The sequence below is a fragment of the Anopheles coustani genome, chromosome 3, assembly GCF_943734705.1.
Source record: "Anopheles coustani chromosome 3, idAnoCousDA_361_x.2, whole genome shotgun sequence".
NCBI lineage: Eukaryota > Metazoa > Arthropoda > Insecta > Diptera > Culicidae > Anopheles > Anopheles coustani.
In genome coordinates, this window is record NC_071288.1 from 75,630,717 (window position 1) to 75,654,663 (window position 23,947).

General features: G+C 46.5%; 1 protein-coding gene across 1 annotated transcript in view; it reads right to left on the bottom strand.

Annotated features, from left to right (window-relative positions):
- The window catches only part of LOC131259082 (ecdysone-induced protein 75B, isoforms C/D), a 121,588-nt gene that overhangs the window by 53,112 nt on the left and 44,529 nt on the right, over positions 1-23,947 (bottom strand). The window contains exon 3 of the mRNA XM_058260501.1: positions 8,316-8,404. Within this exon, the coding sequence (XP_058116484.1) occupies positions 8,316-8,404 (89 nt within the window). The remainder of the gene's footprint in view (positions 1-8,315; positions 8,405-23,947) is intronic.

Consider the following 23,947-nt stretch of genomic DNA (forward strand, 5'->3'; position numbering starts at 1 on the left):
ATACTCGGGAGCGACAGAGAGACGGGAGCGAAAGGAACGATTTTTGCAGTTGTCCCCAACCCCCGACGCCTATTCTTCTTACCCTACCCCGCATCAATCCCCTTGCCCCCCGCACGACGCGATTAAAGCGGGTGGCAGATAAAAGAACGAGGCCACTCGAGTTCGTTCAACTTTGGCGCTTGTTGGTTCGAGCTCGTGCGCGTTTTCATTGGCGTGCGGGTGTGGTTGGTGGGGAAGCCCGAAGGGGAAGGGTGGTCGGGGTGTTTTTTCTACTCCTTGCGTACGTTCTACATGGGGAAGGGAGTCGAGCAGTACGCACTGCTCGCTGTCGCAGTTGGGGGGAATTTTCAAGAGCTGCTACCTTTTTAACCGAACGAACAACCTTTTTTCTGCAGCACGTTTTGTTCGTACGTCGTCGACCAACGCGAGGCTGAGGTTCACTACTCTCCGGTGGTTTGTTGGGCTGTGACGGTTGGGAGAGTTCAAACCTTATTTAAGGCTGTAAACCGATTTCCAATAAGCTTAACATTTCCATCAAAAAGTTATCATCCCAAAACACCTTTGATGTCCAATTTTAGACAAAATGAACTTGCGTCTTCTATCAGCTTAAATTGAAAGTAAGCAAGAAGCGAATGAAAAACAAACAAAACTCCCCCCAAAATTGAACCACGATGAGATAGTGAGCGTTAGATAAAAGACCATTCCACCAAATAAGGGCTTGAACACCTGCTCCATCCGGGGGAGCGGGCCATCAAAAGATTAGTTTGGGGCCCAGAGAATGGTCACGAAATTTGACGCCAGACATCTCCGTGCACATATCTTCGGGCTGACGTGTGTTTGCCACCGTCGGGTGAACGACCTGCCACTTGAATTCAAGGCGCCACCCTCAACCTCAGGTGCTGTTTCGACAGGGCCACCCACTCTCATCCACCCCGGCACCGGGCACACCCAAGATGGCCAACGGAAGCGATAAAGAGCACCAACCGACGAGGTGCGCACCCTCTGAAACCCAAATAGTATGTGAGTTGTAAAAAAACAACATCTCGGAAGGAAGCACGAACAAAAAAACGCACACCTCAAGATTTGAAACCGAGTCAGTGTGTCACTACTGTTGCCCCCTACATCTCTCTCTCTCTCTCTCTCTCTCTCTTTCGCTCCTTCGTGGAGGGTAAAAAATTCCCAAAAATAAATCAACGCACCGCGTGGTCGACGGCCCGCAATCGGAGTGGAAGAGCGAAAATGCGCGCGCGACACGCTTCATCTACGAAATTGATGATGATGATGGACCCCGCACCCCCTCTCCCACCTCGCGAAAAGAAGCTGAGAGGGAAAAACCTATGGTTACCGGAAAAAAAACACGCGTCGGGTGAAATATGGGTCAATGATCTATTAATAAAATGTAGCATGCAGCAGTGAGCAGCAAATCGTAAAACTGCCAAACGGTGGCGCGAAACATGGGACTCGCGTCTAAGTCGTGTGGTTTTTTAAGAGAAAGAGTGTATTTTATTTTCGATAGGATGATGATCATGTTTATTTCTAAATTTTTATCCATGATAATTTCCATTCCTTCAATGTGAAAGCATGATATAGTTTAATTTTAACACATTCAGCTGATTGATGAAATGTGATTGATGTACGGTGAGATGAAATATGCGGTGTTTTAGAAATTTTCTAATTAACTTTTCCAGCTGTAGATTGTACTAAATTGAAACTAAATCAAAACAACAAAACATTTTCTCTCTTCAAATTGTATTTGAAAACATTTCAGAGGTTTGTAGCTTGAGCTAAAAGTGTAAAAAAGTGCTAAAAATGTAATAAACTTGATTAAACTAAACTAGAATACAATCAAACACGTTGATGGCCATGGCTACCATTTTTGATACCTGTCACGAGTTCTAAAAAGTTGTTTCCCCGTAAATAAACATAAATATAGCATAAAAGCTCAAGTCATTGCTGAAATCGGTTCTTTGGTAAGCTTCGTCTTTGTTTGGTTTTCTAAAACCAAAGGTTCAAAAAAAAAAAAAAATAAACCAAGGTCACTAAATGATGACACTAAACAAATGTTCTAAAAACACTTGACAGTCAATGATTTAAACGCTTCCTGCCTTACAAATCACGTATATTTTAAAATTATTTTACAGTTGTCCAAATTTTTATTTTACAGAAAAGCTAAATGAAGCGATGGTAGCAATTCTGACCATTTTTGCAACATTTTGACGCCTTCTAAACTGATCAGATAAGAAAGCACGAGCACAACGAAATGCACAAAATTATGTACCTGAACACACTCAAGATACATCAAACAAAAAGCCATTAATCCAGCGAAATGAGATTGAAGAAAATAGAAATGATTAGAAATTCGATCGAGAATAGTTCGTAATTACCATCGAAACCGGATAATTGTTTTCGTTAGTATGTTATTTAAAATTCGCATTAGACACAACAAGGACACCCGCGCTGCCTACACGGTCGCTGCCCGCACTATTGGTTGAATCGAGACAAGTCACAAATTAACTCCTGGCCTCTGGTTGGTTCGGTACGCCCGATATGTATCTATTAACCCACCGCCCACTCGAGCAGACACGGTCTCCGATGGCGCAACCGGCCAATAACTCACACGAAGCGGCTACGCGTTGGTGGTAACCGTGGCGACGACAGGCTCCTCCTCCCCGCCCATTATGATTGCATAAAAGTCGAAGCCTGCCCAATGTGGCCAGAAGAGAGGGCCTTCGCGACGTGGATGCTAGAAGTTTGCACACAGAAAAACCAGTCCCTTCGGTTGGTGCACACCGACAGCGGGCCAGGACAAGAACCAGATCCAAAAACGAGCGAGGTGGCAGCGTGTCGTTGGCCTATGCTGCTTGTCCTTGAGCGCGCGCTGGGGTTTTGGTTCGATTTTTCTCTTTGCTTCGGGTTTCGATTCCCACCTTCTCGACCTTCCTTTCCCTGCCGGGCTCGGGCTAGGCCGGCTGTGCCACACTGGGTCGACGATCTCTTGCAGCAACACCAAGGTAAACCTTGGTGTGCCTGTGTGTGTGTGTCTGTTTGTGCGGACCGTTGGATGCATATACGATCTGTCCCTAAGAGTTGGCGAAAAGCGCAACCCGAGACGGACAACGCAACGAAACCTGCTGCTGCTGCTGCGCTCGGTCGTCCTGTGCACGGGAGCTGGGGCTATGCTGCACCCGATATGCGCACCATACCTTCACGACCAGCATCGTCGCTGCACAATTGTTGCACAAGCAGCAGCAGCAGCTGCAACACACGGTTGGCGATCATATCTCGAAAAACCTCCCTTTGCTGAATGCGATCCTTCCATCTCTCTCTCTCTCTCGCGTTCTGGTTCGTGGGCTCCGACACCGTCTCGGTGAGGCCGGGTGGCCAGTTTCGCTCGTGACACTATTCACGCGGGACCGGGCGACCTTCGGCGGGCCTTTTTTCCGGCGCCATTTGCACTGCGCCAGCTCCGAGGTGCAATCGGTTGCAACGGTGCCGTTTTCCTAGCGCCTAACACTGTGTTGCAATCGACGCCATGTGTCGTGTGTAGGTGCAAACACACCTTCGGTTCGAGTGTATCACTTGAGCAGTTCGAAAAGGCTTCTTTTCCTTCAAAAATTCCCCAAATCATACTTGTACTAAATTTTAGTACAACGTTTTCTTGTGTTTAAATCCACATCTTAGCCCCTTTTATTCGCAGGTTTGTCAAAATATTTCATTCCGAAGGCCCTGCGCTTTGAAGGTCACCCCTAGCGAAAGGAACCTCAACAAATTGTGTTTCTCAAAGGCCCTCACCCCCTTCCCCTGTGAACTAACAACCCGGTACGTTCACCAAGTCGCGACGGAACTAGGTCGCAGGTGGTCAGGTTTTTTTTCCTTTTCTGTTTTGCACCACCAAGGTTGACGCCGAAGTTCAACAACCTCGCGCGAACGCGACACCGAACTCGGCTATGATGACGGTGGCGATGTCATAAGCCTGCATACACACACACACATAAACACCGCTGCCTCCACACCACCCTTTGTGTTGCGATCGCGATCTTCCCGTTCCTCGCGAAGGCGAGAGCGCGCACCTTCTGCAGGCACATAATAAGTTGCTGTGTTCCAATCGGTGCTGCTGCGCCCTTGTACTAAAATCGAATTCGAAAGGACTGGTTTGCTTTTTGTTTTAAACCCGTTACCCGCGCGCAAGCGGCAATCTCCGGCAATCATTCACAGTTCGCACAATTGGCAAGGAACATGAATTTGATCACGAGCAGAGTTTAAGGGAGGGTGTGTTTGCGGAAAAGTGTACGATCGCGGGGTGGAGGAAGGAAAGGGCACATTCAAAGGGCTCGAAGCGAACACCAAAAGAACACGACACATTCCTTTGCTTCGGCCCCAAAGGCATGTTCCATAATCTGTTCGATACTCTGCAAACATATCTTCTCTCTCATATTCGACTCCAGCGTTGGTTTGGCCTTTTCATTCGTTTCATTCCTTCAAGCAAGCGGGCAAGAAACTATGTTGAGGTTTATGGATTACAACATGCAGGCTCCACGCTCCAACACCATCTCCCCTTGGCTCGCCGTCTTACGAGCATAAACCAACCATGCCGGTCGCGCGCGAAAAGAATTCACGCAACTGCCAACATCGTCGTGGTGGCGGCACCATTTCAAGGACAAACGCAGAACCGAACACAATCGAGCTATGCGCCTTTACGAAAGCGATGGTAGCTGAAGGAGTGGGCGAATAAAAAGCATCGTATGCTGGTGAGAGCGAGCAGGATGGCGAGTAACATGAACCGATCGAAAAAGGAGGCCAACCCCCTGCTTGGTGGCCAGCATAAATGTGAATGCGAGGGCGAACGAGGGAGACGGATGCAGAGAGAACTCGAAGAAGGCTGCAGCCACTGGGCGAGTGTCAATAAACTCCCCGTACGGCCAACGACCGCAGAGACCGACCCCGGGAGGTGCTGAAAACGTACCCCACTGTGGTGGAGGGAAGCTAAAAAGCACGGGACTTTACACGAACGAGAACGGAGAGCCGAGAACCTGCTCGAAGAGCTTACGAGCAAGATGAAAGGCAAGAGAAAGAGAGGTACTAAAGGGGAAGGAAAGGGGAGCAGAGGATACATTCCAGTGGAAACTATTTTATGTGTGAGAGAGAGAGAAAGAGCGCTAGCCCCACATCACATTTGACAAAAGCTCGAAAGCTCGCGCGAAAGCTCACACGCTGTGTTCACGCGCTTCGGCGCGAGTTGAGAAATGAACCGTCCCCACGGATAGTGGAAGGTCATTTCGTCTTACCGTCCTTCTTACACCAAGAATCGAACCCCATGCCTCGGTGGGCTTCAACTTTAGTGCCCGCAAGGCCTCCTCCTCACGTTCGAGCACCAGAGCAAGGGTCAGTGTACCAATCCAATGCCAACCGAAAAGTGCACAAACCCCAGCTTGGGTTTTTTGGACGCAAAACATCGATCTTCATCTATGCCCTCGCTCGTTCGACGGGTGGGAGAAAGTTCAAATGTCAAACGATGACAAACAGCCCTGGCCAAAAAAAAAACAAGGCGGTGGGGCAATGAAACCGAGAGCAGGTTTCGATGATGATTCGAATGGTAAGGAGTTCAAGTGAGCTGTCTGTATTTGCCCTCGAAAATCAACAAACCAATTTAGGCGAGGGATTTATATGCCATCGAACCAACGAAACGGCGTTAGGCAGTAAATTGCAGTATCAAGGTGAGTTAGTGCCCTTTTCAAACAGATGAGGATTTTCCCTGGGTGCGTGTGTGTGTGGATCCGTCTAATGTTGTTTGTGTTTGACTGGTTGCACAATGATGACAAAACACTGTCAAGAATATAATCAAAGCAACAGTTATTGCTAAATTGAACAGATTCGAGCAGTTTAGTACAAGACGATCTAACTATTAAAAACCTAAAAACCGGTACTTTTCATGACTATCATGAAACCGATAATAAGTTACTATTTTAAGTGAAGAATGATCCCGACTAACTGTGGAATGTTAACCCTGGCTCATTTTGCACAAAACGACCAACTTACGGAATGCAAATGGCCACTCAGTCATTCGCCAAAACTGTACAGAATCGCCACCGGGAAGAGAACGAGAACTGGTTCTTGGGTCATTTCTCAGGCTGGCCTACAGTTTCTCTCTACCACGGTTCTGTCCTACCCACCCGTGCTCATTGTCATATTGAACGGAGAGGCGGCCCAAGAAACTGTCTCCCCCTTTGGGAAAAAGGCTAGAGGCATCTGGAGACCGGTTTGGGGTGTAGTGGGGTGTTGTCTTGCTGTTTCTTTTGCATTTCTCGGGCTCCATATCAACCCCCTATGGTACGGTAGTTCGGTTCGATTCCATCCCATTCCATTTTGCGACCACTTTCCGCCTGGCGGGGTTGGACGACGGCAGTCAATGACCGATCAATGAAGTTTATCGGCCTCTGGCGTGAAGAGTTTCTCGGTTCCTCGGCCTTTCCTTTTTTTTTTCTTTCGCTTCAGCCGCAGTTTCGCTCGATTCCTCCTCCGTGAAGACCTTTAGCTTCCGTAAGAGTTGAGATAATACTGTTTTCTTAAAAGCTTCTCTTCTGCGGTTTTCTTCTGCCATAGTGGCTTACTGTTGGGAATATTTCATAATCCGGTAATGAAACCTGTTTATGATAAACAGTACGCGCTCTTAATGATGGTAACAAGAGCTTTAACTAAAGGTGTAGCTTAATCGTATTACAAGCTCAAGTGTTCTCGCCCTCCTTTTTGCTCCCCGTTTCTCCATTTGGGGTCAGTGGAAGCTAGGATTTTTCCACCCCTCCAACGCCTCGGGGTTCGCTTATCTGGCAAGCTAATCTGGCCGTTCTGTTCCATTTTCACAACGGCACTTTAGCAGCCGATCGGAAGGGGTTGAAAACTACAACACGGACTAACACAAAGTTCTTTGAACTGCGGTCTCAAGCAGAAGATGGGGACGCGAAGAGCTTGAAAATAAAACAACCGGTAAGAACCTAACCTAACTGCAACGCAACACACGGGGGGCAAGAGAAAAGCAGCATTGGAGAGCACGAGTTCCGAGCTTAGGTCAGTAACCTTTCGCCGGTGATGCCTTCCCCTTTTCCAGCTGACCATAGAAAAGGCCAAGAACCCGCGGAACGCAAAGTTCATGTCCCCCCTCACACCCCCGTCACAGCTGCTGCGATAGTTTTTCTCTTTTGTGTTTTTCTCGTTTCCTTCTTTTGGTTTCTCGCTTCCTTGGCTTCGTGTTGTTCTTTCCACCGTTTTTCCAGAACTTTTCTTCGCTTGCCATACCTTGTGTCGCTTCGTTAGAGTTCATTCCGTTTGCTTTATTTTTAGATCGCTCGCTTGACTCAGCACATTCTATTTTCCACTTGGAGTAGTTTCCTGTTTCGTTTTCCACCTATGCTTCAGCCCATTTCATGCTCTGTCGTTCTTGTTTTCTTATGTTTTCTCAAATGTCTTCTACTCAGCAGTATTTATCTTGTTTTGGATTATCTTTTCCAACTCTATGTTTTCCTTGTTTTTTGCCACCCTTCTTACCGTTCTTTATCAGTGCTTTCTTTTCTGACTCCATCACCATCGGATTCGTTTCGATCGTTTGTTCCCTGGGCAATGCTACTTCCGGCCACCGTGGTTGTACCCGAACCTGTTAAAACATTCTTCTCATTTTTTGTTCCAAAGACGACGTGCAGCGTGCCACAAAACTCAACTTCAAATGTGAATGAACCTTGGTGGTGTGAAGGTTAGAAAGATAGTAACAAAAACGAACCGACGGAAGAGAAACCAACTATGACCGCAAATACCACCCACCGATCGCGCTCGGGCGGAGGTTCTTGACCGGTCAGTCACTTCTTTGTGGTAAGGCGCTTCGAAGGGGGTTCTTTTGGTTTTTACCTCCATCTCAATGTGTTTTTCCTTTAGCGTTAATTTATTTTTGAAGGTAAATCCATTTTGAGGTCAACCGAAAAGCCTTCTGTTCTAGGTTTTTTGTGGACCGACGTTTTCGACATTGGTTGAGTGTAAGGGTAGTGGTTTTTTGTTGTTGTTATTCATGTTATGTCCACCTTCCGGTATGAAATCACACCCCCGCGGTAAAGGTGTTGGAATCATCGGAGCGTGAATCGTTGATTTCGGAATGTCCAGCTACATCACCCTTCTCCACTTCGGCGTTGTTGTGTTAAATGGTTTGCATTTTGATTTAGTAAAACTTTTCTACTAGAAGAGTGTTTCTTTCCATGATCACAAAATAACCTCCTTAGCGACTTTGGAATGAAATGTCTTGAGAACAATAAGAATGTGAGAAACAAATCACTTACCTTGCAGCCTTCGCACGAGTGGACGCCATAATGGAAACCGGACGCTTTATCACCACACACACGACACAGGACGGTTGTGCCGTCGAATTCTGGGGGAAAGGGAATAGAGAAAAGCGAAGGGTTAGCTCAGTCGATAAGAATTGGGTTTCTTTTTGACAGTTGATTTCGGTTTTAAGATACAAACATATTTTCTTCCCCCCATCGCACCGAATGACCGATAACCGACTTTTGTCCGATAAGAAATACGGGTGAAGGCCACTGAACCTCCCTCTCCCTCTCGGTTCTTATCAGACCCCGGGAGCGAGGGTATGGACGTATCCGTACAATGTGGTGAACAAGATAATCCCCCAGTACAGTTGATAAAATACAAAAAAAAACAAATATAACCCGAAACGAAAGAAAAACAAACATCACAATTGTCATCGCGGTACTTTTTTGTTTACGTGAGTGGCTTGTGATCAAATAAAAAGTGACGCATTTCGATGGTGTATTTGGCCTGAGTGACGACACCATCGGTTTTGCGTCAAACCATTGGCGCTCTTATCGTAGAAAACGGTCGTGTCGAAATGGGTCCTTCATTTCCTTCCCCGGTGACCCACATTTTCCGGGGGGAGTGGGGGGATAAATGTGTGATATTTTCGATCGATTGGTATTTCCTACAAAAAGGTATTGAATAGTATTTTATTTTAATTAAAAAGATACTTTGAACGGCCTACTAAGAATCTCGACCTGGACGTTTTCATTTTATTACGAGCAACTGTCAAAACAGTGCCTCCGATCGTCCTCGAAGCGGTCAACGCACTCCACGGAGAAAGTTGCTAATGACGATCAACGCAAGCGGTCGAATCGAACATCGAACCCGGGCCACCGGATCGAAGATGGAAGCGGCTTGAGGCCTTGGTACCGCGAGAGCGACCGAGTATGGCGATAATGTGCATGCGGCTTTTCCAGCACCCCGACACGGTTTTCTGCAACGCCCGCCCCCCAGATGGCACGACACGGAGGAGGAGGAGGAAAAACTTCCCTTCCCATCCGGGGCCCAATCGTATGTGTAATTATATAACGTTGTATAATGAACTCGATGATAGGCCACAGCGGGCGCGCCGCAACTGTCCGGCTAAATAACACCTTATGGCCCCCGGTCGAGATATTTCTGTAGCGTGAACTACTGTTTCCTGCTGTTGTTGCTTCTTTTTGGGAGGTTCGTTTCGTCGTCCAACAACCGCTAACCGATCGAGGGGGGGTTTGAGCGAACGGAATTGAATTGAATACTAAGCAGCCAACCGGTGCCCCGATGGAAAGGGAAAACGTCGCCAGCAAATAGTATCACTTTCAAAACTGCCAGCGATGTTGCGAATCGAATGTGTGATAGTGTTACGGGAGACATCGGAATGGATGTTTAAATGATAATATTAGAAATTGTACACAGTTATTTATTGAACTAAAAAACAAAAAAAAAAACAAAAAAACTGAAAAACAGCCCCAAAGAAGATATTCACAAGGATCGGAGAAAATAAATGTATAATAATAATAAACACAGTATAATAAACACTGTTAACAGGCATAAAAATAATAAAACCTCAAAAGTAAAAGGATAAACATTTGTGAAATGATAAAACAAAACAACATTACATAAAACATTAGAAAGCAAAGTAAAATATAAAACAGAAGAAAGAAGAAAACAGGAAAAAGTGTTTCTGGGATTCAAAATCGAAAACAAAATCAGCTCAAAACAAAAAAACACACCTCTTCTAGCAAACGAAAGCACAAACGATCGTAATTAAGTGAAGATGTTTTTCGTTCCATTTCGTTTTCTCTCTCGCGATGTTTATTTTGACGTTTTACTTGGTTTCCATCTTTCCTTTTCCCGTTTGATGTTCACTTTAGAAAAAAAACAGTGCGTTTGAGAGAAAAATCACGCTCGTAATTGCACGAAGGCAGATCATTTTCGCTTCACAACCGTCTGGTAAGATATCAATTGAGCCTTTTTTTGTTCATTCTTCCATTGTGTGTTGGGCGCCATAAGACCGCTCCAGGCGGCGGTTACGGACTTTCTTTTCCCAGCTTCTCGTCCGATTCTCTTCCGTCCCTTTTGGGGGAAGCTTTCTTCTTTCCACTTCCACTTGGCCTATCGCTATCCGGGCGATGGGTTTCGTTCCATTTCGTTACGTTTTGGGGTTTGAAAAGATGGGTGGGAAGCGAAACAGAGAGAGAGAGAGACGGAGGGTTCCGTCGTGACTTGACCACTACACCAGCGTCATCATTCGTCTGCACTTTCTTTTTCCAGCGCGGAAGGAAAGAAAAGGAGCAAGCGAAGCAAAGGAGCGGGAGAGGGGGGAGGGGAGGGGGACATCGAACAGAGCGGGGCCATTTCACTTTCACCGATTGAACACGACTCGTGCGGTTGAATGACCGCGGCGTGAAGCGCATCATCTCACTGTTGGGAAGTTGGGAAATGTCGACGACGAAAGCGAAAGCGATAGTTTTGTCGATCAATCGACCACCCTCCCGCTTCCCTCTCCCCTTTTTTTCCTCCTCGGCAAAATCGATTCGATACTTTGAAGGGAAAACAATAGTGGGAAAGGAGAAGAAACGGGCTAAAGACCACAATTCCGCCACACAAAAAAACCCGAAACCCTCCCCGACAACGAGGCCAGACGGAACTGGTTCATTCGTTCATTCGTTCAGCTCGCCAGAGACGTTCGTTGACCCGAACTGATGGTGGGGACACTTTCTTCCGCTCACTGGCTAGAAAAAGGTGATTGACTTTTCCAGCGTTGGCTAGAAAGCAAAGCGCTGATTTTCCGCACGCCACAAGGTGGGGAGTGAGGAAGGTTCACCGACCTCATGTTAGAAAAACAGGAAAACGTGTGAATGTTGGTCAGTAGGAAAAACGTTGTGCCACAAAGATAACGCTCTTCCTTGGTGAAGTATTTTTTGTTTTTAGTACAAACCACTTCCGGTACTAAATCACCTTTGATGAACATCCCAAATTCGTCACTTCCGGTTTTAAGGAGGAGAGCTGAATCACACATCTGCTTGGCACGCTAAACTCCACTCATCAAACTCCTATCGACCCCTTATCGCAACCACATTCGTCTCGATGTGACCATGTGTCAACGCGACAGATAAGGCACGCTTTAGTGCTCTTCCCGATAAGCAGCCGGTTGTTGAACGAGATCTTCAGCACCCGGTGGTCACGGGGAAAATGGTCGCAGGAAAACGTGCGATCGCTCAGCGTTTGGCTTTGTCAACCGGAACGGAATGGGAACGCGACGAGACGATCCACTTGAGCCGTCAGCAATCATCTTCACTTTCAGGGAAGAGACGACACAAAAAGGGCCCCCCGCGTCTTCCGTCTCGCGGTTTGTTCCTGTTAAGGAAATGAGGCCAGCTTGCGAATGGTATTACGTGGCTAAGCGTTGCCCGTCCGGAAGCGGGGTGGATAGGTGGAAAATATTTTAATACCATTTGCGACAATTTGCTTAGGAGTGACGTGTCCCCAGCTGGTCAGAAGGAAACTTTTATTTCCAACAAGTGGAAGCACATGGCATTTAATCCATGCAGACGATAGCAGTAATCTTCATCAGGCCTATACATTAATATAGCAGTGCACTAATATACAAGTAACCTACAGTTATTACGAACATATGTCCATTGGAAAGCTTAGTCTAAGCTTGGTTTCCTAAAAACGTTGGTATAATACATTTTACAACCAAATTTTGTCAACAATAATTGTACTAAAAATATCTATGCTTGGTTTCCTAAACATTTTATAACCTAATTTTGTCAAAAATAATTGTACTTAAAATTTAGTGGTCAACGTGTGAACGTTGTCTAAATTGCATACGTCGTAAGTATATTTACTTTAAAAAAATTATCAAGGCTATACAATAATTTTCTTCATTGCATGTCGCAAGCCTTATTACAAATTTAATTACGAAAATACGCACTGCAACACATTTGGGGAACAGTATTTGGATTCCATTTATGTGTTAGATATAAGGTAAATGTTTTAATAGCAACAAAATATTAAGAAAAAGAATGATAGGTCACTTTAAACAAAAAACAATAAACAATCAATAAGTTATCAGGGCACCTACATTTTAAATAAAATGGTTTAAAACCATGAAAAAGTCATTTAAAACAAATAAAAAAGTGAGAAATATGAAAGGACACTAGATATACCGGAGTAGATTTTTAAAAATGTCAGTAAAAAACTGTGTCAACCGGACACAAACAAATCTGGGTGAAAAAAGTCAGAAACCAGTTGCGTATACTTTCCTCTTCCCATTCCGTTGTCGTTCGAGACATGATAACATTTCGGCTAACCCAAAAGGAGAAAAATCAACACTGTGAAAGTGGAAAGATAACAAAATGCATAACGAACATAGCAAATAAATCTTTCTACGCCCGAAAAAGTCAAATGGGGCAAAATATGTAACAGGCGGAATTGAGCGGGCTTGCGAATGCGGATGAAAACCGCAAACAAAATCGAAACCGAACGAACGGACGAACGGTCGGAAAAAGTGAAACCGGTGCGTTGTTCGAACAAGTAAAATATACAGAAATTTAGAGGAGAGATAGATAGAAAAAAAACCAACTGGAAGATGTCTGTGGCGCCTGCGGTGCAGCTTCAAAATTCGAACAAGTCATAATAAAGAAAAAGAAAAAGAATAAATGGGGGAAGAGGGAATGGAAATGGAAAGTTTCACGCTTTTCACACTCACCCGTGCGTGAGAAGGAGAAATTCGTGCCTACCATGGATGGCACGATTGTGGAGAGGAAAAAAAACGGCAACTTTGGGAAAAGGTCATTAAACCACACCGCGTGACCGCAACAACATTTGACCGAACACCAACCACACATACACACACATACATAAATAGTAAGATGGAAACATAACTTCCCACCCGTTTCCCAGCGCACCACCGAGTGAGCGAGCGAAGAAAAAGTCAACGAAATAATTGCATTCAAATGGCGCAAATCAACGAAACGCCTTTAAGGCGAACCCGGGGTGGAAAAGTTTCTCTTCTTGCACGACTTTCTACTGCTGCGCCTTTGGCCTGCCTCGGGGTTCGGCACCGTGTTGTATGTGCGCCCGCTGTGGGGAGGTTCATTGACTTCGCTGGCATAGGGGGAGGGGGGAGGAGATGGATGATCCGAACCGAAAAATGTAAGGAAAAGTTTTCCTACCACGGAACGGAACACGAGCGCGGCGAGATCCGCCGACCGATCATTATGCACCCAGGGTCTCTCAACATTCGAAATCATATCCCCCATCCTCCCATCTCTCACTGTGGGGGGAGGAGGGTGTTACCTCCCTAGCCTACTGTGAAGTTCGTTAACCCAGTGCTCGAATTATGGCCAGCGTACACGCCACGAAAGGCGACCGAAGGCAGGCGGCGCAACAGCATACGTCCACACATGACACGGCTTATGCCGAGCGGTGTATGTTTCGAAATGCGTTCGAAGACGTTGGTGCATCGAGTTGCGGGCACTAGGCATGCATGTTTTGGCCCTAAAGATTGCAACTACTACCGACGTCGGTCCAAAGGGTGTTCCACAAAAGTGCGGTCGGAGTGAAGCGGGGCAAAAGGAGACAGCCCGGCGCGAAAGGGACTCGCCGCGATGAATCTCAACCAACCACACACTCTCGGAGTTGGCGGAGAAAGAGGAAAACTATGTCGCAACGAAGGATAGTTAATTTTGTACCATCGCCATCATGATCACCGCCGTCGTCGTCTTCTTCGTGGAGAAGACAAAAACTCCCCGACTGGGTGATGGGGGCAAAACGATGGCTGGGACAAGAGGAGGGGGAGGGTGAAACAGGTTCAATGTCCACCCGTGCGCGCACCCGGAGTCGAGAGCCGGATGAAAGTGAAAAGTAAAAGTTCCCCGACGTCGCCCATCGGGCGCTATCTGTCTACGCGGAAAAAGGAGGCAAAAAAAAGGTAGACAAAATTTGTCGACAGCAAGTAAAAACGTGGAAATAAAACGCATAAAGCGTTCACATTCCACAGGACATGTGCGTGTGTATATGGAGTGAAGTGGATGAGATTGTAACATACAGCTTTTAACATAAAAAGGAGGGTAGTAACATGTATACCTCACAAAACCCCAATCGATAAGAAACGTGAGAAAAGAAAACAGGGAGTGAATCAGTTATTATTTGAAACAAGTAACTAAAAATGTAAAAAATATATAAAACTTCAAATGATCAAAAACTAATAAAAAAAAACAACAAGAACATGAAAGTATGTAAAAAATAATTAAATGTTAAATAATCAGACCTTGAAATTTAAATTTAAAACTTTCAATTAAAAAAAGTAACAATTGATATTGCAAATTACTACTAAGAATTACTAAGTAAAGAGTACAATATTATTTTAAGACGGAAAAGAAATACAAAAAAACAATACAATTGTAAAACACTAAGCATACCGACAAAAACAGTAGATAACAGTAAGACATTAGTGAAATAAGCAATCTATCGTAAAACGATTTAAGACGAAAACAAATCTAGACCGAACAGCAATTAATCGATCAAATAAAAACATATAGTTATTAGGATTGAACACTTTGTGTTTGCTTCTTTTTCCACCCGTCTTTGCACTACAAATGGCGTTAGCAAAACGTTTCCGAATGATTTCATCCGGGAAACCGAAAATTTGATTGTTTTTCGTCTACCGTTGTTTCTCCACTTGCTCGAACCGCGCTGCAAACCAGGGCGGCGGAGTGTTTCTCTACACTTTCACGCGGTCAATGAACGGTGGATTTAAAAACGAAAACAGAAAATAGTGACGATTTTTCAGCATCGGAAAAAAGAGGAGAAGAAAACGCGTGCTCGATTTGTCGGTGGCGAGATGCTCCGTTGGTTTCGTTTTCACTTTCATCCACCAAGACAAGACGACGACGACGACGAGCTAGGAGAGGCACTTTTCTTCCATTTTCGAAGGTTCCCCTGCCTCCACCACCTTCGGCACCGCCACCGAAGGGCTCATAACATTCGTTCGTTGACCCGGAGACAGGTCCCGGCGCGACTACGTGCAGCATAAACGTTCGCTCTCTGCATCGCCGCCTTTTCGCTTCCTCCCGGGGGCCCGGGATTTAATAGAGCATAGATTTAGTTCCCCTCTTTCGCTCACTCGCACACCCTCCCCGGTGGTTCCCTTCAACGCCGTTTTCGTGCGGGTAAACAATGCAGCACCACGAGGTCAACGGACCCATCCGGGACGGGACAGGGCAGCATATTGCCGGAACTGTGTAATGTGTGCGTTCGGGCGACTTTCGACAAACACACCCCACCGCGGGGTTGGATGTTTCTTCACGCTCCGACGTCGACCCTTCGCCGGCGCGCTGTTCGTTGTCTAGGTCATGAGGTAAAAGCCAGGCGCGTCGTTTGTGAAAGGGCGCACGCAAAAGGGGCCCGGGTGTCGTGTGGGCGTTAGAAGAGGGTGTGGTGTGCGTGTCCCTTCGACCGACAGTTTTTCTCCTCCATCGAACGAATCGTTATTTATATGATTTTTTCCCTCATCCACTTTAACGAGCCTTGTGATTTTACTTTTCCTCCCGCAAAGGAGAAGGAAAGCGAAATCTTCCTGGGCCAAATTCATAGCGCTCGGTGCCATTGAACCCACAGTTGGGTACAATTGAGCCAACGGGAAAGATTCGAGATGGGAAAAAACACACACGTTGTGTCTTGGAATTAAGGGATCAATCGGGCTGTGGACTTTCTCTTCTCCCTCGCAAGTTCGTTCGGTTGTTGAAAAGTATTTATTCCTGCCCTGCATTATTTGTAAGCATATGAAATAATTTAGCACACACATCTTGAACACTCTGGAGTAGTCTAAAGCGAGCGTAAAAATGTTTGCATAGAATATTGATAGAACTAATATTATTTATTTTATTTATTTTTCATCAATCATCAGGCGAAACGTAACAGAAAACAACAGCACTAAGGTAAATGAAAACGAACGAAAAACTGTGCCGAACACGCGACCAACGGAAGCAACGTGTAGCACGTGTTGCAGAAATTTAGGCGCATTTCTGCAACCCAGTCGACACGAAGGCACTCAGCACGAGGAAGCGAGAAGCCGAAGCGACACGGGACGAACCGCGTGAGAGGGAAAGAGTTAGCTACTGCTACTTGCTATAGGGGGCAACGCTTGTAAGCAAAATTTCCACGATTTAAAACATTATGTATTGTGTCGTTTTTTTTGGTGTGTAATATGTGGCAGGTGCAAAAAGAATCTTTTCATAGAAGGATAAATATCGCTTTAAATAGAGGAACTTTAAAAGCGGAAGCATGGGAGGATTAAAAGGTCGGTTGGGTTACAATGTATGCTTTGTTGTGTTTTATTGGAGGGCGAATATTTGACAGATATGCTCAACGTAGGCAGCCGCGTAAAAGATCCTCTATTTGTCTCCCATTTTATCAATGAAAATTGAATTTAAAACCCATTAAAAGCACTTGTAATGAGCTGAATTGAACTCGACGTGGTGCACTCCATCTTCTTAGCTCCGGTTGCCAGCGAAAACGCGACCAAATGGCCAACGTCGACCCCTACCAGAGCCGGCACCGGAGCGAACGCGATCCGAGCGCCGAAAGGTCAACGACATGCGGCTGCGAGGGCATTGGCATGAGAGAAAAAGGCGCGCACATGGCGGCACTTCACTGCGCCATACACACCACCACCACCACCACCAGGCCAATTCCTGCTGCGCCTTCACTCCCTGCCCTGTCCCATCCGTTTCATTCTTCTTTTTTTCCAGTGACAGAAGGCGAACGAACGCGATGAAGGCAAAGTGAGCAAATGTGTAAGAAACCCTCGGAACGGAACCCCCAACCACCAAAACCCCGGCCCACCGCCCAGCGATAGTGAAGCGAACGGTGGTGAAGGTGGTGGTCCGATATGCTAGTCACGTCGTCCCTCTCTTCCTCCCTTCGGACACCAATTAATCCGCCGGCAGCATAAATTCCCCTTTTCCAATAGGGCAAAGCCCGCACACCAACACGCGCACTCAAAACAAGGTCACTCACTTATGCTTCGCGCAACATCCCATCTGCGGTCTCTTGCGCACCGATGGCAAGCTGCCTGCATTTCTTCTCTGTCGCACGGGTGAGAGCCACTCACTCGCAAGTGAGACGAAGGAACTCACACGTTTCTCACTGATTGGCGCTCTCACTCGGGCGCATTGCGAGAGTGAGAGCGAGGGCAAATCTACAGAACTGCAGGGCAATGCACTGTTGACCGTGTGCTGGTTTTTCAACCCAAAACCCACCCCCTCGCAGCATAAACCTATACACACAAAGGTACACTTGTCAGTGCATACATTTCCAGCAGGGTTTACGTCCCCCTTGCCGGTGTTTTCTTCCAAATGTTTTTTTCTCCAAACGAGAGTAATTTTAATCCACAAAAAATAAAACAAAATCAACATTCTCTCTTTCTCTTTCTCCCTACTTTCTTCCCACCCTTATTAGGGGGGAGAAAAAAAGGGCATTAGCATGCATAAATGCATGGCGCGTTGTTGCAGTTGCACCACAAAATGGGAAACGAATACAAAAAAAAGCAACGAACCAGGAACGAATTCATCAAAGTAAAAATAAAACGAGAATCGCTTGGCGCTCCCTTTTCCGTTCCGTCCGGCAGGTTCCTCTTCTGGGTCGAAGCCCGGCCCGGAAAGCGTTCCATTTTTCCGTTCGAAAGAATCCAAAGGGCGTCCAAAGGGACTGACGCGGTGCAATGTGCATGTGTCCGCCGGAGCGTGAGGGCAAAAGTGCATAATAAATCAATCTCCCAGACGGCCGGGAAGGCTAGGGAGGGAGGGCGACACACGGTTTCCTCCTGGTTTGAAGCGAGGGGAAAACATGTCCGCGGCACGTAAAGAGCGCCATGCAAGTCGCCGGTACAATTGTGTCGGTACGACGCCGTCTGCCTTTTATGATTTTTTTCTCCCTTTTTTGCTTCTTATGCTTTTCCCCAGTTTTTCCAGTGCGGTTGACATTCAGCGCTCGGTGAATGTGAACTTGACACATTTTGACAGCTGTATCCTTGCCCCGCTGCAGGTCAACAATGGCGAACGAATCGACCCGACTGGACATTCGAACATTTTGTGTACTTTTCGAAGCGAGGGAGTTACAATCTTATCATTTCACCCAAGAATATAAGCTTCGATTTATGGCTATCATTTTTGATTGCCAGTTGTCATTAGTTCTAAAAAGTTTTCGTCCCATGAATAAATGAAAATGTAGTACAACGATTCTAGTAATATTTAAAGCTAATTCTTTGGGTAGCTTAGCCTTTGGTTAGCTTTCGAAAACCGTCGATTTAATGAATGTCATAAACAAATTTTATCAAAAAAGATTGTACTAAAAAAGTGTGCTAAAAACGCTTGGCATTTAGTGTGTTAATTCGCGTTAGTACCAAATTCTAGCAAGACACTTCTCAATTTATTTTTACAGGAATCCATGGATTAGAGGGCCTTAGAGGGCCTTCTCTGATATCCTGACATCCTTTCCGGTTGTTACCTATATTTAAATCCGGCTCCCCCTTCGGACCGGGCGAGCTGCTGGTACTCCCTCCGCCATGGTGGCCGCTCGAGCTGGCAACACTGTTATCCATAATGACCGGCGGGGTAGGCGTCGACGGCGCCATACTGGTAGTGGAGGAGGCCGACTCCTGCTTCGGGACCATCACCACCACCGGATGATGGTGATGGTTAGGATGGTGGTGATGATGCTGATGATGATGTTGCAGATGCCCTTGGTGATGGGCTTGGTGCTGCTGCTGATAGGGATGGTGCGAACGGTACACCATCTGCGCCGGATGATCCTCGTCAACCATGGCCGTGTCGCGGTCCGCCGGGGTTGATCCCGGACCCTTGCGAAGATCCGCCGCGGCCACGTCCGCCGAGATGCTCTTCATTGAGTTGAGGATCTTCGGGTGGTTGGTGTAGACCGAGGGACTGGCCGGGGAGGCAACGGCAGTGCCGACGTTGCTGATGTGATGTGAAGGATGATGGTGCGAGTAGCTGATGACGGCCGTAGTCCCAGCGGATGACGATGGGGTCGACGAAACGACGGGCGACCCGGCGGACACTTTCTGCACCTGGAGTAGCGCCGGACGAGGGGTGGGCTGTCCACCGACCAGTGGCGGTGGTGGTGGTGGTGGTGGTGAGCTCGAGGACGGTGAGCTGCAGCTCTCGGAGCCGACTGCCGACGTGCTCGTGGCAACCACCGACGCCAGAACGTTCTCCTTGATCACCGAACTGGTGCTACTTCCGCCGAACGGATGCACCGGATGTACGTTGGGGCTTGTGGCGGCGACGGCCGCGGCCAGATGGGGATGCTGGAGATGCATCGGGACGGCAGGATGGTGATGGAACCCGTCCGACAGCATGATGAAGCGTTATCCAAATGAGCGAACACAAAACACAAACACGTTTCCGAATTCCTAACGATATGAATTTATCCAAAGATTTTGCGCACACAACACACAAACTATTTTTCGTTGCACTTTCGCTTTGATTCACTTTTCAATTCGACCACAGGCACCTACGGATATTGCACTTTTTCCTGCGCTCCACACGCCTCAACTTCAATCATAAATCTTCCAAACCATAAACACACAATTTTCCAGCCTCACTTGGGCGAGCGCTTCACTTTCTTCACATCTATTTCGGTTTCCACCTTTTGCCGGGCGAAAATTTTCCTTTCTTTTTCCTCGTCAACCATCCATGAATGGAGAAACGGTTTCGGGCACCTACTTCGTAAGCACACGTGCGCGGAAAACCCCCGACACTAATACTTTTCCGGCCGCTGTTGCTGCTGCGATAGTAACTATCATAACGCGCCCGGGTGGCATGCTGCGATCGAAGCGCCGCGCGTTGGCGAAAGCTTGAAACTGGCCGCCCAGGAATCGCAAACACGACGACGACGGCAGGCGGTGGTGGAGGTGGCGGCCGTAGCAGCTTCTGCAGCGACGGCGACGCACGTTACCATGGCAACCCCTCCGCACGGTAGCTTTCTATTTTATTTTTCACGAATTCGTTTGTTGTAAATTTCGGTTTCTCTAACTTTTTCCGTGGTTTTTTTTTGATAAATATTAATGGAAGTTTTCACTGCCAACTTCTGTATCCATCCACTTGATTGCACTTTTCCCACTGTTGAATTATGTTTTGATGTTTCGTTTGCTGCCGGTTTTGAATGATTTTATCCTCTTTGCACCATTGTTGGACACTGCTTTTCACTGATATGATTCGGTTACTGGAGTAGTTTGCTCAATTTTTAGATCGAACTTTCCCCATGTACGACACCGGACTCTTCTGTAGGATGTTTTCAGTTTTCAATCCTTTTCTATCAACTCTTGCCCATTTCCACACTTTCTCTCTCACCACTAACCGCCAGAGGAAGGTTGCGGTTTTTGCATGTTGTTGTTTAACAAAATTCACAATCGAACTTTCGGGTTCACTTGACGAAACGAAACATTTCCACCTGCAAACTGCCAACCATCGAGCGGTTTTTTTGGCAAGTTTAGAGCAACTTCCACCGGCGAAACGGTGGAAATTTTGCACGAAATTCCTCCCTCTGCACGCACGGTTTCGAGCCACCACACACAAGACGCAGCACGGCACGCACGCACGATCGATCTGCTACGCGGTGCGCCTTCGAGAGGGAAGAGCGACCCAAGACCAACGAAAGGAAAATCTGTACTGGCCGTGCGGACGGTCCCGGCGAAGCGTGGTACCCGTCGTCGACACAACATCGAAAAAATATTGAAGGTCATGTGGCGTGCGGCACCCCGCGCGCAGATCCGCCTTGGAGCGAACGGATGCGAGAGAGTGTTCGAAACGGCGCGCCAGAATGGGATAGGTAGTGAGTGACAGTTACTATCGGCGTTTGTCAAACAGTGGTGGTGGTGGTGGATGTTGTAAAAGTGGGTAAGAGTGAGCGAGAGACAAAGAGAGAGAGGGAGAGGTGGAAAAATTAGAGCAACTCATCGACGAGCGAAAGTGAGTACGAACGAGCTGTGAGTGACCGTCCTCGCAGATCTCACGTTCACACGGCGAACGAACTTCACGGTCATACCGACCTGTTAAGGGTGCAAGAGTGAGAACGAAATCAAAGAATCCACTCAACACTCTTCGGGTGGAGTGAGAGCTAGATATGTTTTGTCTCACAGAAGTAATCGAGTAACAGAGAAGGAAGCGAAGGTGAAGGTGAAACCGGAGGATGATGATGGCCGCCAGCGAAACGTGTTTGTGTGAGTGTGTGCTTGAATACCCCGCGGTTGATGACCGACCGGTGGGTTGAGTGTCCTCCCGGCCAGCGCAATTGCTAGAGCGAAAGATCGGCCTGAGTTCGCGCCGTCTGCCTCACTCACACGCTCACTCACTCGCGTGAGATTGCTTCGGCTGCCCGTGAGATTGAATTGTGAGAAACGGGATCGTTCTGGCGAAACTCGTAAAGAATGATAGACGAAAAACGTGATCAGTATGTAAAAACTGCGGAGCTGATATTTTTTACAGAAATAACGCAAACTAATTTTAATAAATTGTCATTTGTTTTCCTTATAGTGCAATTTCCATAAAAAAAACTACTCCCCCAAATTGCCAAAATATTATACTCGTAATTTGTTATTTTTTTAAATGTAATATTTAAGAAGACAGACAGAAAAATAATATCGGCATAAGATAGAACAATAAAATATGTATGTGCAGATATGAATAATATCAGCAAATACTGATGAACTTCCATTAAAATGGCTATTTTCGGTAAATGAGAGTTACAATAGCATTGAAATGATCAAATCTAAAACGTGTCAAAACTTCAGTGCAAAAATCCTTGCACGATTTCATTCACCTCACAGCCGTTTAACCATTCGTCAGGAGCCACAGTCCTTCACCTTCTCCAGACTGAACAAAACCACAATAAATAAAAAAAGGAGGAAACTCGCTGAAGCACCTTCACCTTCCATATCAAACCCGCGCAGTTCCTTCCAGTCGGTCGGTGGTCTCTCCAGGTCACTCGAAACGACGACCAAGACGGACGAATTTGGGGTAGTCGACCGGGCGAAGGCTCGCGGTCAGGGTTGCGCAAAACTCGAAAAACGCGTGCACACATACAAGCCTCGCGGAAACGGGGTTGGTAAAAATAACCCCGCTAATGACGATGATGATGATGGCGATGATGATCGACGAGATCGCGGCATAAGAACGAGTGCAGATGGAACAGGCAAAGGATTGCGAAATGCCACCAAACCACCATTCTTGCGCTCGAGCCAAACTGCTGAACATGAAACATCAACAAAACAATCATAAAAGTGAACAAGCAGCAAGGTGAGCAGCGGGGAGCGGGTCGTTCAGGTGGGTGGCCAGCCGTCAAGAACGCGATCACTTCCCCCCATCTCGGCCAACGCAATCATCTTCCGCTCCACTCATCATCAGCGTCATTATCGTCATCGTCAACAAATATGTTCAACACAAGGTGAAGGTGAAGGCACAGTGGCACGGAACGCGACTACGCTGCTGCTGTACCGCACACGCGAAAATATTCAAGGGCACCACACCACCAAAAGTGTAGTGCTCTATACAGACAGGGGTATAGATGGACGGAGCACACATCGCCCAAACCGTCCGTCCAACCATCATTCTGCGATATTTAATTGAATTACTTTTTGAAGCAAAAAGAATCAACCGTCGTTGGGATCTGAAGAAAAATGCCCCTCAAACGATCAGTTTAAGCAATCGGTAAAGAAACTCGTTTTTATGCGATAGCTCTTTGACAAACGCTCCAGTTACACAGTTACATTTGCAAGTAATCGAAAAATTGAAAAAAAACCAAAGGTGCATTTCAAACGGGTATGTATATAAAATTTAGCATTTAAATGAAAGTAACCGAAAATAAACTCAAAACAAACGACATGGTTATGTAGAACAGAATCAACTGGTATAGCAAACGAGAAACAACAATCGAGAACGAGTTAAACGCACAAATAGTGAGCCCTTGTGAGGAAGCAGGAGAGAATGTAAAGCGCTCCCTAAACGCGGGGCGAAGTTCGCCCGATGCGAACGAATAAAAGTAGCCCGGTTTTGCCAAATAACCAGCGCGAACGAACTTATTCGTCCGATCTGTCAAAGTGGTATATGAAATTAATAACTTGTTTACATTCTGAAGCAGTTCAAACCAAATTCAAATCGAGCAACTTCAGTTCAAACCAAGTTGATGATATAAAAACCTTGGTTAAAATTGAACGTTCGCCCTCGGTGGAGTTTCGCAATTTATAAACGCAGCGCGAACGAAATCGGTTTTTTTCATATGGAGTTTCGCGTTGGCCTGCGCAATTCGCGCTGCCCGGGACAACTTTCGCATTGACAAGGGCAACATTCGCTCTAAGTCTAGGAGCGGCCTAACTGGAAAGAATGTTTTGCGACATGTAAATGTGAACGAACAGAACTCCGGGAAGGGTTTGAAGAGCAAGGAAAAAGTAAATAAATGAAAGGAAGTGTTACACTTCGAGGAATCATGAAACGAAGAGAGAAGTGAAGCATAACACGAGGAAAAAGAAGAAAGTACCAGGTGGCGATCAATGAAAGAGTAAACAGAACGACTAAGAAAGAATATGAAGCGA